Source organism: Pipistrellus kuhlii, unplaced genomic scaffold (assembly GCF_014108245.1).
Source record: "Pipistrellus kuhlii isolate mPipKuh1 unplaced genomic scaffold, mPipKuh1.p scaffold_m20_p_1, whole genome shotgun sequence".
In the NCBI taxonomy this organism is placed as follows: domain Eukaryota; kingdom Metazoa; phylum Chordata; class Mammalia; order Chiroptera; family Vespertilionidae; genus Pipistrellus; species Pipistrellus kuhlii.
In genome coordinates, this window is record NW_023425404.1 from 39,537,197 (window position 1) to 39,557,681 (window position 20,485).

Below are 20,485 nucleotides of genomic sequence, written 5' to 3' on the forward strand. Positions count from 1 at the left end.
ATAAAATATATTTATAAAAAAAAAAAAAAGAGAGAGAATGTCTCACGCTGAAACCGGTTTGGCTCAATGGATAGAGCGTCGGCTTGGGGACTGAAGGGTCCCGGGTTCAATTCTGGTCAAGGGCATGTACCTTGGTTGCAGGCATATCCCCAGTAGGGGGTGTGCAAGAGGCAGCTGATCGATGACTCTCATCGATGTTTCTAACTCTCTAACTCTCCCTTCCTCTCTGTACAAAATCAATAAAATATATTTAAGAGAGAGAGAGAGAGAGAGAGAGAGAGAGAGAGAGAGAGAGAGAGAGAGAGAGAGAGAATGTCTCACGTTCACACAGGCAGCGAGTGGTAAGGCCCGGGTGTGACTGCACAAATTTTTGACCACTGGATGGGCGAATGGGCACTTATTTACAGTATGTATGGTTTGAGCCAGGCATTCTCACACATGTTACTTCCATCATTCTTTACAATACTTAATCCCATTTAAAAAGTGGAAGACGGGCCAAAACCGGTTTGGCTCAATGGATAGAGCTTCTCTCTCATCAATGTTTTTAATTCTCTATCCCTCTCTCTTCCTCTCTGTAAAAATTCAATAAAAATATATTTTAAAAAAATAATAAAAAAAATAAAAATAAAAAGTGGAAGACTTGATGGAATTCATACAGCTAATTAGTGACAGAATCCGAGTCTGCAGGCAGTCCTTTGGTTCTCAACCCTGTGTTTCTCCCATGACAACTGCTGCTGTCTCAGTGGGTCTCCTTGTTCCCTTTGTTAGGACAGAATGCATAGGTGTGCATGGCTTTCCAGTCAGTTAGTTTCCTAATTAAAAAACAAAACTTTCTTAATCATAACAAAAAAATAGTCACAAAGAACCAGGACTGAAACCTGGACTTTGTGGTTACAAATAAAGTATTTGGTGGCATGCAGCATGAGAGAATATCAGGATATCAATCAACCCTTAGGAACCAGCTGTACTTGAAAGAGATGACATTAGGGCAGGCTCATAAAAAGAGAAGAATCTCAAATCTGAGATTTGAGAAGCAGGTGAATAGGCAAATAGCCAACTTCAGTGCTTTCCGGGGAAAAAAAGTACCAAGAACAGACTTGGGCCTCAGAAATGAAAGGTGACTAACCTCTATTATTTCTGCTAGGCTGAAAAAAACAATGCTCTTCTTTTCTGGCCTACACCAGGCATTCATATCCCTCAACTCATCCCAAATAATGCTAGCTTTGACAAGAGCTTGATCATAATCCCAGGGCCAGAGTAAGAATCCAAGAATGTACTTCTTTATCAAGCATGTTCATACTGGGATGACCATGGGTCTAAGTGTGCTGTGTGTGGATGAAGGTTACCAAGGTCAATTCTCTGTTTATCCAGTAGCCCAATGATGTCAAGTATACCGTGGCTCACTTTCAAACTGGAGTCCTGGAGACTCTTGAGAGGAATTCTGGAAGCTGATTTGATTTAGATTTATGCTAGGCCCTTCAATTCCTAAAACATATTTAACAGATCAATAGTTTCATGAGATGCTCCTCAAAAAAAAAGTGTGTTGGGAATATGTAAAAAAGTCAATCTAGGGATGGCTACATATTCTATTCCTCTTAGAGATTTCCAGTGAACATGGCAATTTCCACAGTTGAGAAAAATTGCTTAGCTTGGTTTAAGCCAGTGTTTCCCAGGTATATTTGGGAAAGACAGCATCGTTTTTTTCACTTAATTTTTATCTGCATTTCATGGAGCTAGTGTTCTTCAGATCCTATTTCAAGCAATTCCCTAAAGCACTTGGGAGGGACAAACTCTGCTTGAGTGAACTCTTTTATGGGCAACAGGAGAAGGGGAAAAGAAGACATTTCAGTGGCTAGCTATCTGAATCTGTGCTAGTCACCTGCCTTCTGCCTTCTGCCGCACACTGTTGCTCGCCAATAAACTCCATTCTTATCAAACTCCATTCTTATCTGTGATGCCTGTCCTGCCTTGCAGAACCTGTTTCCAGGAATACACCCATTTTACAGAGGCCATAAACCATGAACCATGTACAATCCCCAGAGGGTCTGGCACTAGTGCTGGCAGGTCTCTGAGGGTGGTCTCACTTCCCCCATCCATTCTCATGGGGAGCTGCAAAGCCCGAGAAGGGTCTAGAAGCCTGATCCATATTTGGGGGACAAAGGAACTAAAGGGTATAAAGGGAAAGCTTCATCCATATTCATCACTTTGGATTTGGAACTGACTTCCCAGAGTCACAGCACTAGTACAATCTGCAATAAAGGCAACTTTTCTGAATATTCTCTGAGTGCCTGGCTGGTTTAATTCTTCTGCACCGCCTGGCAACTTATCTGCAACAAAAGGAGTGAAGAAAATGTACATGGGCATGTAAAAAGTTTTCAGTTACAAAGGGTAGACAATAAAATATAAGAAATTGGTCTCTTTTCCACCCCCAGATTTTATATTTTATTCTCCACAGGTAATTAATATCAGTACTTTATGGTATATTCTGCCAAAAAAATGTGTGTAACCAGCTCAATTTGGGACCCGGGTAAAAGACAGAGACTTGGCTGACAGCAGCTGCCTTTGCACTACAAGACTTATTTGAGTTGTCTTGTAAACATGGTGTGGGGAAGTGGGTTTTTGATATCTAAATCCAGCCTAGTACCAGGAATGCTCAGGGCCTACTCAAGAAGGCAAATAATCCTTTCCCCTAATGTTTACATGGCAAAATAAGATTGTTTTAGAGTAATATCTATATTTGACAGTAAAATAGTAGACAAGTTTTCAGGCTAATTTAAATTGGTTAATTGAAATAAGCAAATATCCTAGAAAAACTAATTGAACTGGACAAAAAGCAGTTCCTAAAGTGTTAACTAACATTTTTATTGGTAGTTCATCTCAGGATAAAACCTCACAACAGGAAATGAACCTAAAGCAGTCATATTATAGTGCAAAAAATTAAAATTTAAAAGCTATCAAGACTACATTATAAAATTTTCAAAAGCCTCCTAATATTTAAATCAAAAAAGGGGGAAAGTAGAAGAATATCATGTAAGGAAAAATATCCTAAAAGTAAATTACATTTAGAAAATTTGTACTTTAGAAAATTAATTGTAATGCTATCAGCAAGACACCCATGAAAAACACACATGGTGTCAAAACAAGCCAGAGGAAAATCATTTGGGCAAAAAATGAAAAAGGATCCCAAGTCAAATTTATAAAAAATATTCTTTTATTAACTTTTGGTCGAGAATATGTTTGTATATTTTTGGAAAACAACTCTGAGACCATGTGGATTCTGGCAACAGAGAGGGATTGACAGGACTACTCCAACCATGAAGACAAAGAGAAACAGTCCAGAGATGGAAGACGCTGACGATGCCTTGCCATAATAGCAGTCAGCAGCTGTGTATCACTGCAGGTTGCCCAGGACCAAACAGAGAGGGTTGGACCTGCATTACCACCATTTGCCCATTGAAATTGGGTCTCAAAAGAACTGGTGGCCCAGAAAGAAACTCTCTACAGACTGATTGATATGCCTTTCAGCATAACGATTATTAGCATAACAAATGCTTGTCTCATTTTTTATTCTTATAAGTATATTTCCAGTAGGACATGATCTCACTCATCTAGGGGAAATGGTGAACAACATAGACTGATGAACAAGAAGACGCAGAGATAAGGAGCCATGTTTCAGACTGTTGCACCTCAAAGAGAGGGTGGGGATAAAAGGGAGAGATCAACCAGAGGACTTATGTGCACACATATGAGCCTAACCAGTGGTCGAGAACAATAGGGGCATGGGGGCACGAGTGTGTGTGTGGGGGATTGGAATGGGGAGTTTAGGACAAATATGTGATACCTTAATCAATAAAGAAATTTTTAAAAAATGTGTGTATACCAACAGGAGTATTTGATAAATACTATTCTCTGCCTACTCTTTCCATCTGATAGCTTAGAGAGCCATTCCATATCAGCATATGAAGACTGACTTCTCTATCTTCAATAGCTATGAGTTCATTTCATGGATGCATCCCTTTGCAATGAACTCTTTTATTTAAATTTTTTCAATTACAGTTTACATTCAATATTATTTTGTATTAGTTTCAGGTGTACAACACAGTGACTAGACAATCAATCATACTTTTACAAACTGTTCCCCTCAACATTTCCAGTACTGATCTGATACCATATAGTTATTACATTACTGACTGTATTCCTTATGCTGTACTTAACATTCCTGACTATTTTGTGACTACCAATTTGTGCTTCTTAATTCCACCACTTTTATCACCCATTCCCCCAAGTCCCCTCCCCTCAGGCAACCATCTGTATGTTCACTGTGTTAATGAGTCTATTTCTATTTTATTTTTTTTCTTTAGATTCCACAGATGAGTGAAATCACATGGTTTTTGTCTTTCTCTTATTGACCTATTTCATAATCCATGCTGTCACAAATGGAAAGATTCCATTCTTTGAATATTCCACATACTAAACCTGACAAGCTCAGGGATGCCTGAATGGCAGCCTTATAAACTCAGAGACCTAAAGTATCCACATAGGATGGTCTGATATTAAACTGTTATAACTATTGATAAAAGCAGTTCAAGGAAAGTAGTCACATCCTAGGCTAGAATCTTCCTGATAAAAGTAAATATTTACCTTAATTGAGCCTATCTATTGCATCTTCTGATAACATATCTTTGGGAAGTTAGTAACTTTGCTTTATTCAGATGCTTCTGGGCACAGACCACAAATCCTGAGCACAGACCACAAATCCTAGACACAGACCACAAATCCTGGGCACAGACCACAAGTTCTCTCGTTATTATTGTGTTAATAACTATCCTGTACCCACCTATGTAAAAGTATGGGTCTATCACTACTTTTTTTAAAAATATATTTTTTTATTAAATTATTATTTTTGTTCATATACCAATGCCTTCCCCCTCCCGTAGATACCCTCCCTCCCCAGAGTTTTTAACACAAAACTCTATCACTACTTTTTATCCAGTCCAGAGCTCCGCACCCCTTTGTTCTCCTGCCTCCCTAATCTGTCATCAATGGATTTCATGTAACCCCTTCAAGCCTCTTTTTTTTTTTTTTATTGTGATGTGAGGTGAGGACTGCGATTTTCCAGAGCATTCTCTTAGCCCTTTAGAATTTTGCTTCCCGGCAATTATTTGACTCAAACTCATAAAAATTCTCCGTAGGTTTGAATGTTTCTTATGTTAACACATTGTATATACCAGTATATAACACAAATTTCATCTATAATAAACCTTCGATGAACATAGGAGAGCTTTTGAATTAGTGATTTGGGTTTCTTCAGAAACATACCCAGAAGTGGAGTCATACCCCAACTTTTTTAACCACTCACTGTGGATAGAGGCATAGATTTGGAGAAGATTTTCTTCTCAGGAAGACTAAACTTTCAGACAGAAAGTAGAGCATATGGGCTGATTCTAGTCTGAGAGGGACTAAGCCCTGACTTCCTTTTGGTATTGACTGGTCATCCCAGGTCTGTGCCTTAGCATGACCAGCCAATCTATCAAGATGGAAAAGGGATCAGGGGCTGGGCAAATTTTACCAGCATCTTTTTGCTTAACTATTTACTTTGCTTTTAGGTAGCCATCCTAGATCAGACATAAATATGGTGCCCACAGGATGATGGGAGTAACCATCACTGCTGGGATGTCTGAGCATTTAGATCAATTTTACTGATTATCTCCCTTTTGAGGTTTATCTTCTTCACCTGTCCTTCACTTTTTGTCATATCTTCATCACAAGGTGGATGAGTAAAAACAAGTCAACTTCTGCTCTCATTCTTATGTTCTCCTTTCTTGTCAAGTAATGAGAATATGTTGCAATGTACTTTGTCACTAAAGAAAAACCAACCAAACCCACTTTTGGGAAGTAGAAAACAAAAGTATTTCCCCTTTCAAAGTCAGAGTCATTTCTAGGTCACCATGAAAAAGCAGAGTTCTGATAGGCAGAGTCAAGTTGGCTTTTCTCCCCAGTTCCTTTGGAACTCACAAAGTTTCCAGGTTAGTCTAGCCCGTCATGTCACTACTAATAAGGGAAAGCCTGTAGGAAAATCTCCCTTCAGCTGATACTGACTCAGCGTCTAAGGATTTGAGAACCAGCCTATTTAGAGAAAGCATGGGATTTATAGTCATTCATGATCATCCATCTCATGTGGGAGGAAGGGACCAGAGAGCCATTCTGCAGGGAAAGTGCTCTTCAGGGAGGCACCCACATTCATCAGTTTCCTTTTTTCTGTTTTAATTTCATGATACAATTTTTTTCCTGATTGGTGAAATCCCTGGGCAACTTAGCAGAAGCAAATGCAAATGTGTACTGGCCATATGGAATTCCCACAGAGAAAGGAAACCTTCCTGAAGTGTTTACAGTACAGATTTACAAAACAATAAGGAAATGATCCTTTTGTCAGTGGATAAAATAAACAAGGAGGTGATAGAATAATTATAAAATACCATAGATATATTAAGCCTAGTGAGTTAAAGAGATAAAAGACATAAACATGTAAGAAAAAAACAAAACAACCAATGGAATTTCTAGAAATGAAAACATTAATGAAACTACAGTTAATGAATATGTTAAATAGATGTTAAATACAACTGTGTAGGGCAGGGGTGTCGAACTCAATCAGAGAAGGGGCCAAAATCTAAAATCCAGCCTAAATCGCGGGCCGAATGGTTTACCGAACAGTCATAAACTGAAAATGTTAACCAGAAATGTGAATTTAAAATGAGTGGAACAATCTTTTCCTTAACAGTGCTGTTAACCAACTCACATGCTATCAAGCAAAACAGTAATATTGGTATCAAGCAAAACAGTAATATTGGAATGTACCTAAAATGCTCATTGTTTTGTTTTCTGGCTAGATGTCTGACACCGTTTTCCCCGGATCAATGAGTCAATGTTCAGTTTTATTTCTTGGGCTGTAGCAACCCGCAAAACAGCATGGAGGTTGTCATCGGTAATGCGTGATCTGTGCTTGTTTTTGTTCAGATTCATTATTGAAAACATCTGTTCACAAAGATAGGTGCTCCCGAACATGGACAGAATACGGGCAGCATGAAGTCGGAGCTCTGGCATTGAGTCAGGGGGCAGTAGAGGGTAGAAGTCCTTAATTTCAACATCCTGAAACCTTGATTTCAGGCCACTGTCAGACTGAAGCTCGATTATCTCCATCTGAAGGTGATGGGGCACATTGTTGACATCAACTGTAAAAGGATTGGCAAAGATGTCAAAGCCTGAGTGCTGTGTTCTAAAGTCAGAGAAGCGCCGCTCAAATTCACTTAGTAAACGGCTAACTTTGGTAGCCAGCCGACTGCAAGGAAAAGTACCAGAAATAGTGGTTGAGATACTCAAACAAACGGGAAAGCTTGTCCTGTTCTAGTTGGGACTTCCATAGTTGAAGTTTTCGCTGAAATGCTGTGATCATGTCAGACATCTTCGTGATGACTTGTTTGCATCCCTGCAGCTTCAGATTCAGTTGGGCAAGATGCTCGTATATGTCACACATCATAGCAAAATCACATAGCCAGGCGGGATCCGACAGTTCAGGCAAGGGCTTTCCTTTACTTTCCATGAAAAGAGCAATTTGTTCTCTGAGCTCAAAAAATCTTTTGAGGACTGCGCTCTTGCTCAGCCATCTCCATGCTCTGCACCCACCTCCTGTAAAAACTGCTGGAACTGGAGATGATTCAGGCCACGTGCCCATATAAAGTTAATAGTTTTAATGACTGTGGTCATTATGCCATTCATGTCCAGAACTTTTCCACACATAGCCTCTTGGTGGATAATGCAATGATAAGTAATCAAGGGTGTGTGGCAGTGACTTTTTTGCATTCTTTCCTTCATTAGTCCAACCAAGCCTTTCTTTTCTCCGCACATTGAAGGTGCGCCATCGGTAGTTAGCCCCACCAACTTTTCCCAGGGTAATTTAAAATTATTTATAGATTTCTCCACAGCCTCAAATATATCTCTACCAGTCGTCGTCCCATGCATGGCAGCTACATCCAAAAGTTCCTCAGTGACAGAGAGGTCGGTCTTCGTAGCACGTATAAAGATGGACAGCTGCGCTGTATCAGTGTTGTCTGTGCTTTCATCGATAGCAAGTGAAAAAGCGAGATAACTGCATGCCTGTTCGGCCAGCTGTGATGATAGATTTCCTGAGAGTTCTTGAACTCTATCTGCAATGGTGTTTCTTGACAAACTGACATTTTGAAAACTCTGTATCTGGTCTGGGCATACTTGCTCACACACTTTTAGCATGCATTGCTTCAAAAAGGCACCCTCTGAAAAACACCTTGAAGTAAGGGCAATTTCTTCAGCCACTATAAAGCTTGCTTTCACTGCAGCATCATTTTTCGCTGTAGCCTTTGTAAACATTTGCTGCTGTGATTGTAGTTTGCCTTTTAGTTCTTTAACAATTTTATGCTTTTCTTCCAAAGTATATTTGCCATACTTAACATTATGTTTGGTGTCAAAATGACGATGTATATTGTACTCTTTCATCACCGACACTGTCTCATAACACAATATACACATTGGTTTGCCCTCTCTAAGCACAAACATGTATTCATTTTCCCATTTGTCATTAAATTGTCTGCCTTCACCGTCAACTTTTCTTTTCCTGGACATTTTGGGATCAATATTGGCAGTAAAAGATGTAGTTTATTGGAAATCTGCGTTAGAAGGAAAAAGTTGAAAACTGCACAGGGATAGCTTGATTTGGCAGATGGAGTGGAGAAAAACAAAGTCAGTCAATAAATGCCTGGCTGGGTATAGATAGCAGATTCTGTTGCGATTTTTATGCCTGCACTGTATGCCAGGAACTGGCAGCTTCTGCTGTGTATTTTTTATGCCCGCACACTCACTCTCTCCTCTGCTCTGCCACCCGCACAACCACATCGGATGCCGGACTATAGGTCATGCCTCCTGAATCTCCTGTGACTTGTTATCTATGCGCATGCGTAATAGATAGCAAGTACGGAGGCCGGAGAAGCAGCCTGCGAGATCACAAGCTTCCTATGTCACCGCGCATCATTGTGATGGAACGCAGCGGAGTGCAGTGATGACAGCACGGTGCGGGCCAAATTGCAAGGCCTGGCGGGGCGGATTTGGCCCGCGGGCCTTGTGTTTGACATGTGTGGTGTAGGGAATTAGTGAATTGGAAGATTGATTCAAGACAACTACATAAAATTCATTATGGAGAGATTAAGAAATAGAAATATTGCTCTGACTGGTTTGGCTCAGTGGATAGAGCACTGTCCTGTGGACTGAAAGGTCTCGGGTTCTATTCCGGTCAAGTGCATGTACCTTGGTTGTGGACACATACCCAGTAGGGGTGTGCAGGAGGCAGCTGATCAATGTTTCTCTCTCATTGATGTTTCTAACCCTCTCCCTTCCTATCTGTAAAAAAAAAAAAAAAAAAATCAATAAAATATATTTTTTAAAAAGAAATAGAAATATGAAAGAGTGAATGAGATAAGAAAAGTGAGAGGGTCAAGCATATATGCAAGCATAATAGGAGTTCTAAACAAAGAAAATAAAGAGTCTGGCTGAGAGGCAATGTAATAAAGCTGAGAATTTCCCAGAACTGGTGACAATTGCAAATCCTTAAATAGAAGATGAACCCCTAGTCATGTCATAGTGAAATTTCAGAATAAAAGACAGAGAAACTCAAATATAACAAGAGAAATGCAGACTACTAAGGACAAAATTAAACCAACAATAACAGACTTGTCACTGGCAGTAATAGACACATTAGGATGACACCTTGGAAATGCCAAGGAAAACCAATCAATCATCAACCTAAAATTTAACATTGAGTCTTGAGAGTGAAATAAAGACATATTCAGTCAAACAAAGTTTATTCCTCACATCCTCTCTGAAAAATTTCCTAAAGAAAGTTTCTACTACACAAAGGAGATTGCACCTAAAACAAAATAATGGATGTCTGCAGTAATGATTAGAAAATGAACTGGGATATGGTAGAAAACTTATAAGTATTCACTATTAAAACACCAATAACAGTAATAGTGAGAATAGAATTTAAATATTAGACAATAATGACATGTAATATGGAATAGTTGATTACAATTAAGATTTAAAAATTTTTAATGTTGTTCAGAAAATCTTAATTCACTTCACATTTTGTTAGCTCAAGAATACATCTTTTTTAAGAATGTAACGTTAATGCCAAAACTGGTTTGGTTCAGTGGATAGAGCATCAGCCTGTGGACTGAAAGGTTCCAGGTTCGATTCAAGTCAAGGGCATGTACCTTGGTTGCAGGCACATCCCTGGTGAGGGGTGTGCGGGAGGCGGCTGGTCGGTGTTTCTCTCTCATGGATGTTTCTAGCTCTCTATCCCTCTCCCTTCCTCTCTATAAGAAATCAATAAAGTATATTTTTAAAAAAAGTAAGGTTAAGTACTTATAGAAAGACAAATAGAGGGAAAAGAGAGAAATAAAGAAAGCTGATCAATTAAAGAAAAGAATTGTAAGAAAACAAACTACTGAGTGGAAGACAAAGAAACCATGTTAAAAATTAAAGAGGACTTCACTATAAGTAGAAATTATAATTATTACTTTCATTTTATTAATCCTGAAAGTATTAAGAATTTTGAAGAATTACATTTGGAAACAAAAACAAAGTACAGTTTCCTGGAAAGAATATAGATTGCCAAAATGGAATTAAGAATAGAAAATCTAAATTAGGTGTAACTGCTAGAGAAATCTCTCAGAAACACCTGACTTGCCGTTGTTGTTTACAATGCACATGCAAAATAATCTTCAAGGAACAGATAATCCTCATTTTATACAATGTGTTCCAGAAAATATAAAGAGATGGAAAGGACTCCAGTTTATTTCATGAGGCTAATATAATCTTGGTAATAAAATTTGACAAGAATAACATAATAAAAAGAATTTATAATCCAAATCCTTAATAAAACATTGCAAACTGCCGAGACCGGTTTGGCTCAGTGGATAGAGCATTGGCCTGTGGACTGAAAGGTCCTGGATTTGATTCCGGTCAAGGGCATGTACCTTGGTTGAGGGCAATTCCCCATTAAGGGGTGTGCAAGAGGCAGCTGATGTTTCTCTCTGGTAGATGTTTCTAACTCTCTATCCCCCTCTCTTCCTCTCTGTAAAAAATCAATAAAATATATTAAAAAAAAAAAAAAAACATTGCAAACTGAATGCTGCATGATTAGGTAGGAATAAAGCTCAAAAATGTAAAGACAATTTAATGCTAAACATATTTATCAATGTAATTTTCTTCATCAACAGATGAAAAGAAACCCAATAGCTTCTCTCAATAGATGTAGAAAGGGTATTTTAAAAAATCAGTGATCATTTCTAATGAACACTTTAGTAAATAAAGAATAAACCAATTTCCTTACTCAGATCAAGGACGTCTAGCAAAAATCTAAAGGAACCATCACACTTAATGGCAAAACATGAGAAGCACATTCTTTAAAGTTGAAATAAAATAAGAATGCCACAATTGCAGCTTCTTACAATATTGCAAGAGGTTTTAACTGCAATAAAAAGACAGAGAAATTTAAATATTTAAGGACTAGAAAAAAAAATTGAAGCTCTCATCTTCTTAGAAAAAAAATAAAAAAATAGGAGAATGGTAACTTCAGCACAGTGAAGAGACCAGAGATTTGACTCTAATCCCAGCTCCACCACTAACTTGCTTGTGGTCTAGTTGCTTAATCTACTGATCCTTGACATCCTCGGCTGTAAAATAAGAACAATCCCCTTATGTCTTGAGATTTTTCAAGGAATGAGTGTCTTGGTATGTTCAGTAAATGTTAACCCATTCACTGTCATTTGATGTTATCACTATTTAAAGGCAGAGGACTATGCTTCTTTAGCTCCCTGCTTCAGGGCCCTTTTATGCCCCAGTGAAGGTACGGAGCAAGAATCCTCCATGGTTAGCTTGTTCACGTGTTCAGATTTTTAGAAGTGTGGACTTTCTTGCTGTGACAGGACACCCAAGTACACAGTACATATCCATGAAAGGCTAAGTATGGGACATAAGTCAAAAGACAATAGTTAAGAAACAGGTAGGATTGACTGTGGATGGTCTCTCTGATATCCTGCTGTGGTAGAAAGGGCACTTGACAGAAACGGAGCATGTGGTCTCTGTTCCCTCATCTGAGGGATACAGGGACTGGACAACAGAGACCACTTCATCCCAAAGCCAGTGTGTGAGAGCCCAGGGATGTGGATCCTTCCAAGCCTCTGGTAGACTAGCTATGCATGGCCAGAATCAGCCAAGGCAATGCTGACAGTGAAGACTTCTGTCCTATTACCTGTTGGCAATCTGATAGCTCTAGTTGTGGGGGACCCCTGTCCTGAATCCCTCAGGCTTGAAGTGGGGGGCATACCTTTGCAAAGCATTAAATAGAGCCAAGTAGAGAGGAGACAGATAGAGATCAGGAGACTGTTGAGGCAGAAAGCAAGAGAGGAGTTACAGGGTCTCTTAAGACTCACTTTCCTATAGGTCCTTTGCTGGCTCACAGAATATAGAGGTTCCAAGGGGAAAAACACATGGTCAGTGTGTTCATTGGAGCCATGGCAGAACCACCTGGTGATAAAGAGACCCAAAACCTCTATACTAATAGACTTTCTATAAAATTTTCCTGCCATGAGCCCTAGCCGGTTTGGCTCAGTGGATAGAGCGTCAGCCTTGGGACTCAAGGGTCCTGGGTTCGATTCCGGTCAAGGGCATGTACCTTGGTTGCGGGCACATCCCCAGTGGGGGGGGTGCAGGAGGCAGCTGATCCATGTTTCTGACTCTCTATCCCTCTCCCTTCCTCTCTGTAAAAAAATCAATTTTATATATATATATATAATAAAAATTTCCTGCCATTATCATATCTGTTTCATATAATCATCTCTTGACACCTCTACTAGCTAATGTATGTTAGGCTATAAAACTAGTGATGTTCTTTTTGGGATTTCACATGAAAAGAGTTCTATCTCATCAAACTACAATATATTAGGAATGACTCAAGCCAAGATAGCAAGCCCAGTTCTTCCATTCATGGGCAGGGTGATCTTGGGTAAACCTCTTAATTATATCTATTTCCCCATCTGGAAGGATGGAATTGATCTCTCTCCCTCTCCCTCTTTCCCTCCCTCCTTCTCTTATCCCTCTCTCCCTCCCAGGAAAGATACAAGATACATGGCTATGCCAGCCTGTGCCTTGGCTTCCCCACCAATATGAAGGGCCAATTCCATCCATCCCACCCCTATCCCAGCTGTACCTGAGAATTCTAAATAATGAAGTAGACCCAAACTGCCCTGAATTATGTCCTGCAAAGCAGACTTATTTTAAGAATTGGCTTATTTGAAGAACTTTCCTATTTCACTCTAAATTTGGAATACACACGCACACACGCGTGTGCGTGCACACACACACACACACACACACACACACACACATATGTATATATATATTCCCAAAGCTCTCTAAAATGGGCCCTGGCCAGGTAGCACTGTTGGTTAAAACATCCTCCCAATATCCCAAGGTTCAGGTTCTATCTCCAATCAGGGCACATACAAGAATCAACCAATGAATGAATAAATATATGGAAATATGGAACATATTGATGTCAATGTCTGTCTGTCTCTTTCAAATCAATCAATAATTTTTTTTTTTTTAAGTTCTCTTGCCCTGCTGGTGTGGCTGTGGTTGAGCATCGACCCATGAACCGAGAGGTCTCCAGTCAGGGCACATGCTCAAGTTTTGGGCTTGGTCCCCAATAGGAGGTGTGCAGGAGGCAGCCAAATGATGTTTCTCACTGCTGTTTCTATCTCTCTATCCCTGTCCCTTACTCTCTCTTTAAAATCAATAAAAACGTATTTAAAAAAAAAACTCTCTAAAATGAAATAGGCCTACTCCAAGATCTGCGCACTCTTTGTAATAATGATTTTAAAGTTCTAGAATTTCTATAGAAAGCCTATCTGAGAACCTTCCTAGAATGAAATGATTAACCCAGTGACTCCAGCTGGGAGAGAATTGGGGCAGGAAGTCATGGAGGAAGTCAGGAGCAGACGTGGGAAACACGGAGAGTCTAAAGTTTCTCATGTACCATTCATCTCATTTCCTCCCTCTCTCCTGCACTGCCCACTCCCCTGTGCCCACCCATAGTCTGTATCCTAGGCCTTTAGCTTTTGTATTTCCCTTCAGGACACCCAACAAGGATATCACTTTTTTAAAAAGGATTCACATTGTTTCGTTCTTGGAAATGTCAAAAAGTAGACCTCTAATGTGCAAGCTTGACACAGGGTGAGAAAAGAATTTAGGGTCTTCCCCAATACACAAATAGGTGCTACCTACTCAGAAGTTCAGCCCTAGAAGGGTGCCCTCCTACCGCAGGCCACATGTCTGCTTGCGGGACTATTCTTCTCAGCATCTTCAAGAGGATGAGCTGTGTCAAAGAATGCTGAAATGTTTAAAGAGAGAAGAGCACACATAGAATAGCAAGGAGTGAACATACGAGAAATAACTAGAGATTCTAGAATATTCAGGAAAAAAAAATTAAATTCAACACATATGTATGGGCTCCCATTTACTAGTATGTATGAGCAGAATTCTGTGGCAGATGCTGGAGAAAGAAGCCTGCAAGATTTTGGCCAGGAGAAGACAAAGCAGTTGTTTTCAACTACTACAAGGATTCTCAGCAGAAGGGGAAAGAGTGAGAAAGGGGGAAAGGAAATGGAATTGAATAAGTGTTTCTGGTGTCAGGAACTTCACATATAGTGTTTTTAAGATTATTGTAGTTTGAAATCACCAGACCATGAACTCACATGCACAGGCCTGGGCTCTACCTTCACTTAATACCTCTCTACCTGCACTGTACAGTCTTTTCAGCTTCCAAGAAAGTAAAGACTTTGGCTTCTGGGCATAACTAACAATCTGGTCTCAAGTGCTTACAGGTTTAAACTTACATGCCTTTGACCAACTCGCATGCCCTCAAGCAAGCTATGGCTCTAATCTGTTAAAGCAGAGGGAGTCTTAGTATCTACCAAGGAGATCGCTAAAATAGTTCCAACAATGGGCTCTAGGTTCTAGAATAAAAAAAGAATTCCAGTTTACTGCTTTTCTGGTTTGGGCCAGTTATTTCATCTCTTTGAGTTTTCATTTCTCCAACTGTTGATGGGTGATAATAAGACCTCCTTCCCGACATTAGCAAAGGCAAGAAGACCTACCTATCTTAATACCTAAAAAGCCAAATTCAAGCTAATTCCTTGGCTTGTGATGTCATTATTGTTTTTAGCTGTAGTTTACCAAGAATTTCTCATGGGCCATCCCTTCCCTTAATGCTACCAGTGGGCCTTATTAGTCATTTACACCATGACATGAGTGAGTTTTAAGTGACATGAATTCCCCAAAGAGCATTTTGTTTGGTTTTGTGTTGGTTTTGGTGGGGGAAATGGCCCCAAACTCCCAGAGTGGGAGAGTTTGGTGGAGAAGGAAGAGGAACCAGCTTCACAAACCTGAAGCACTAAGGAGTCCTGAACATCCTCTGCCATCTGTTTAAGGCTTCCTTTCCCTGCCTTATCAGAATGCAGAGCTTTTTACCAGAGAAAACAAGGCAAAATGAACATTTTTTAATACAGCAGAGACAACTATTCTGGAACTCTTTGAGCAAAACAATATAGATTTATGGATTAAGAAGTAATTGCGTTGGTGTGGCAACTTGTCTGTACATCCCCACAGGCCTCAACAAAATTGGAGCTTGTAATCACTATCATAGATTTCATCAGGGTTTGCTTTAAATAAGCGTGCAGCCCTAGCTGGTTTGGTTCAGTGGATAGAGCATCAGCCTATGGCCTGAAGGGTCCCACGTTCGATTCCAGCCAAGGGCACATGCCTGGGCTGTGGGCTCGATCCCCAGTAACGGGTGTGGAGAAGGCAGCCAATCAATTATTCTCTCTCATCATTGATGTTTCTATCTCTCTCTCCATCTCCCTTCCTCTCTAAAATCAATAAAAATATATTTCAAATAAATAAACAAGTGTATAATATAGATGGAAATCAAGCTTTTCAGGAATGGATTGGTTAATTTTCCAACATAAAATAGTAAGATATTATTTTTTTAGCTCCCCTCTTGAATGCTAGGGAAAGAGACTGCTAGGAGTATGAGTGGTGTTTTTTTAATTTAATTTTTTTAAATCCTTACCCACAGGTATGTGTTTATTGATTTTAGAGAGAGGAAGGAGGAGAAAGAGAGAGAAAGAGAGAAGGAGAGGAAGAAGAAGAAGAAGAAGAAGAAGAAGAAGAAGAAGAAGAAGAAGAAGAAGAAGAAGAAGAAGAAGAAGTAGTAGTAGTAGTAGTATAAGAAGAGGAGAGAATTTTGGCTTTATGGGACAACGCTCCAAGTGAATGAGCCACCCAGTCAGGGCTGTAGGAGTAGTTTTTAAACAGAAAACCACAGGCCCAAAATGGTCACTTGTGCTGGAAGTCATGATACCTAAACTAGATTTCATACCTGGTTTAATTGCAGTTTCAACCTCTCCAGAAACATAATTTTAATCAACCACTCTGAAATTTTCTGGCCTAGCACCAGTAAGGATCTATGCTGTGGGCCCTCTCCATTGTCCCTAACCCATAGAAAGAGGTAATTTGCATGTTAAAACCCTTCCCTTCTTTTCCCTCCAAAGACGTCTGGACCCAAAAATAATCCTTTCTTTTTATATAAAACCCTCCTAATAACACCCTGCCTTACCCTAAAGAAATGGGCCTTGCCTGAATTAATCCACTCTAATTAGAGTTACCTCTTTCTGTCTATAAAGCCTTTCTTTCTGTATAATCCTTGGATCCCTCCCCCTCACCTTCTAGTTGCTAAGATGGGATGCTGCCCAATTTATGAATCACTTCATAAAGCCAATTAGATCTTTATATTGACACAGTTGGATTTGTGTTTGATTTTTAACAGTAGAATAGTGAATGGCTGAAAGCAATTTTCACTTACTTAACCTAGCCTGGATGGGATTATGAAACAGGTTCTTGTTAAGAAATAAGAGTTTTAACTTTTTTGGTTACAAAATGGGTGTTTACTTCCTACTCTTCAGAACACTCAAGAGTTGTAACAGAACTTGCTTCACGTTCTCTGGAAGCAAGGTTACTGTGAGAAGTCAGGGATGACAACCACTCTCCTCTTTGGGACCAAATTGTCAATTATAAGGTGACCCTGACCTGAGGATGTCTATCTCCTTGAGCACAATTTTCCAGAAAGCAATAACTAAAATCAAAAGAATCCTGGGCTTTGACTCTTTTCTTTCACAATCTCCTTTACCCAATCATGTGGGTAAGGACAGCCCAGAAGCAATACAAAAAATCATCCCTAACGCCTTTAACATACTTGGGTGAATTAGATAAAAAAAAAAAAGAAGCTATCAGAGACCAGAAAAAATGACTCACATCCCCAAGTTCACATTCATTTCTCAATTTTGGCTTATTCTCCTAAATTACTATGTATTTACCCAAAGCAAATATTTTTTAGAAATTGAGGTATAATTGACATATAACATTATATTATTGTAGTTTCAGGTGCACAACCTAATATTTTGACATTTGTATATATTGTGAAATGATCGCCACAATAAGTTAACATTTATCACCATAGTTTTATAATTTTTTCTTATAAGTTTTAAGATCTAGTTAACAACTTTCAAATAGACAATACAGTATTATCAACTATATTTTTCCTTACCAAATAAATTTTAATGTACAAAGTTTATGAGCAATTCTCTATTACCTTAAGAAAAATAAAATTTGTATCTGGAGTAAGGAATCCTTGAGCAGATTATTTTTAAAAACAAATTAAAATCAGTAGTTGCTACACACGAGAATAATCAAATTAATTAATCCTGAATTAATCCACTCTAATTAGAGTTACCTCTTTCTGTCTATAAAGCCTTTCTTTCTGTATAATCCTTGGATCCCTCCCCCTCACCTTCTAGTTGCTAAGATGGGATGCTGCCCAAGTTATGAATCACTTCATAAAGCCAATTAGATCTTTATATTGACACAGTTGAATAATCAAAGATTTAATTTTCTGTTCACAAATGGTCTGGCACCATGGGTTTGGCTCAGTTATAGAGTAGTGTCTGCCTGCAGACTGAATGATCCTGGGTTTGATTCCTGTCAAGGGCACATACCTCGGGTGCAGGCTCCGCCCAGGATCTGGGCGAGTGCAGGAGGCAACCTATGGATGTGTTTCTCTCACATCAGTATTTCTGTCTTTCCCTCTCTCCTCCACTCTTTCTACAGTCAATGGAAAACTATTCTCAGGTGAAGATTTAAAAACACACATACAGCCGAAACCGGTTTGGCTCAGTGGTAGAGCGTTGGTCTGCGGACTGAAGGGTCCCGGGTTCGATTCCGGTCAAGAGCATGTACCTGGGTTGCGGGCACATTCCCAGTGGGGGGTGTGCAGGAGGCAGCTGGTTGATGTTTCTCACTCATCAACGTTTCTAGCTCTCTATCTCTCTCCCTTCCTCTCTGTAAAAAATCAATTAAAAATATTTTATAAAAATAAATAAAAGATAAAAAATAAAAAAATAAAATAAAAACACACATACACACAAAACCCCCCAAAACAAATGGTCTGGCTCCAACTGAAAATTCAGGGTCCAGAGAATGGGAAAACAGGCAACAGAATAAAAACCTAGAGCCTATACTACGTTAGTAAACTTTCTAATGTTTTATTAATAGCCATGGGAATCTCTAGATAAAATCCTCAAGAAGTTTAGAATCAGCTCTTCCTATATATATAAATAGAAGGTTCTTGTAATTGTCTAATTAAAGCTCTTTAGTAATTAGCTTGAGTTAGAGGGAGAAATGGTGCAACGCCAAAGCTAGGCTAGTGCCCAGAGTGCACTGTTTCTGTCTTGTGCAACTTTTAATTTAAGAGTCAAATGATCTACCAACACAATAATGAACTGTTTTTTATCACCCATCTTTATTGGCTGTCAATACTTATTTCAAGTGACTGAGTCACCCCAATATTTGTGTGAAACAAACAGGGTATAAATCAATGAGTCAATGAAAAAAAAATTCTCATATCTAACATTAATTACAAGGCCACCTTAAGGTCCCAGTAAATTAAAACAGTACTTCAAGCTCCCTCCTCTTCCACTCCCACCAAGTCTTGTGAATAAATGAAACGAGTAAATGGGAACCTATTATTGAAACCTCTAAGTAGTTACACAGCCTGTAAGTAACTTGCTGCTTCCCGGAAGAGATAAATCTACTGACAAACTTAAAGAAACCAAAACAAAAGTCTCCCCCAGGAACTAGGTTGAGAGGGAGGCATAGATTTGGAAATCTGAAAATCAGGAAATACTCACGATCATTATACACGTGCCCAAGAACTCGGAGAGTGTTTCTTTAGCCAAACTGCTCTTCAACGCCAGTCTCTGCTTGAAGCTTTTCTTCCTCCATTGCTTCTCTGGCTGCATCGTGCGGCTTCTCCAAGGACCACTTTTTCCACCAGAACCTGCTTCTTCTGCTCCCTACTTCACTCGCACATGTAAAAGGAAGTTTTGACAACCTCTCATAAATACCTGGAGATCTCTGATAAGATTATTTGACTCCGCACTGTCCCAATTACAGCTCGTGACTTAATCCTCTCCTGGGGAAATTGTCACTCCCTGTTCACTGCTATTTCTTTAAGTTAGTGAGTTAAAACCTTTGAAATCCCAAAAGGTTCTTTTTATCCTTTTTTTGTGCCTGGTGGATTAATCATTACCTTTATGCTCAAGGTGCTTTCTCTCTGTTGGGTTGTGTGTGTTGCTTTTTTTTTTCTTTTTTTCTTTTTCTTCAAGAGATGAAAAAAGAGATGTGCTGATTATGTTGCCAAACCACAGCGTTGGGCTCCAGGCCAGAGATTTCTGTGTTACACAATGGCACACAGAAATGGTTCGCATTTTTCTACTCCTATTCGGAAGTGGGTGGTTGCGGTGCACTTGGAGCCGTCAACTCAGGTACGAATACTTCTTTTTTGAACGAGATTTTCATGCACGTTGAGGAACACAAAGAAAGTATAGCTATGCCTTTCTGCGAGATGAGTCATCCTTATTTTCCTCTGACATCATTTCCGTGATTTAATGATGTGTCCCTGAGACTGGTAAGAATCATTGCGTCCATTCTAGGGATGGAGAAATTAACATACAGAGACACCATGACAAGTTTCACTCTGCAAGTCTATAGCACCGGATGGGGTCTGAAACTGCACTTCATCTACCGAGGAGAGTTAGGGATCCAAGAATCAGAAAGGTGGAGAAGGCAACTTGCTGAGCTTCTTCTGAAGAAACATTCCAGTTTGAAAACCAAGTTTCTCCTTTTCACTTTCCAGGACCTATTTAGGCGAACTATCTAGAAAATAAACAACAGCAGCTGAAAACTCAGATTGCTTAGACGTCACTGAAGCAGAAAGAGAGCAATC

The 20,485-nt window shown here is 39.4% G+C and overlaps 1 protein-coding gene across 1 annotated transcript in view; it reads right to left on the minus strand.

Moving 5' to 3' along the window:
- The window catches only part of AQP9 (aquaporin 9), a 44,738-nt gene extending 24,995 nt beyond the window's left edge, over positions 1 to 19,743 (minus strand). Inside the window, exon 1 of the mRNA XM_036440675.2 lies at positions 19,389 to 19,743. Within this exon, the coding sequence (XP_036296568.1) occupies positions 19,389 to 19,499 (111 nt within the window). The 5' untranslated portion in view covers positions 19,500 to 19,743. The remainder of the gene's footprint in view (positions 1 to 19,388) is intronic.
- Positions 19,744 to 20,485: the final 742 nt, after the last annotated feature.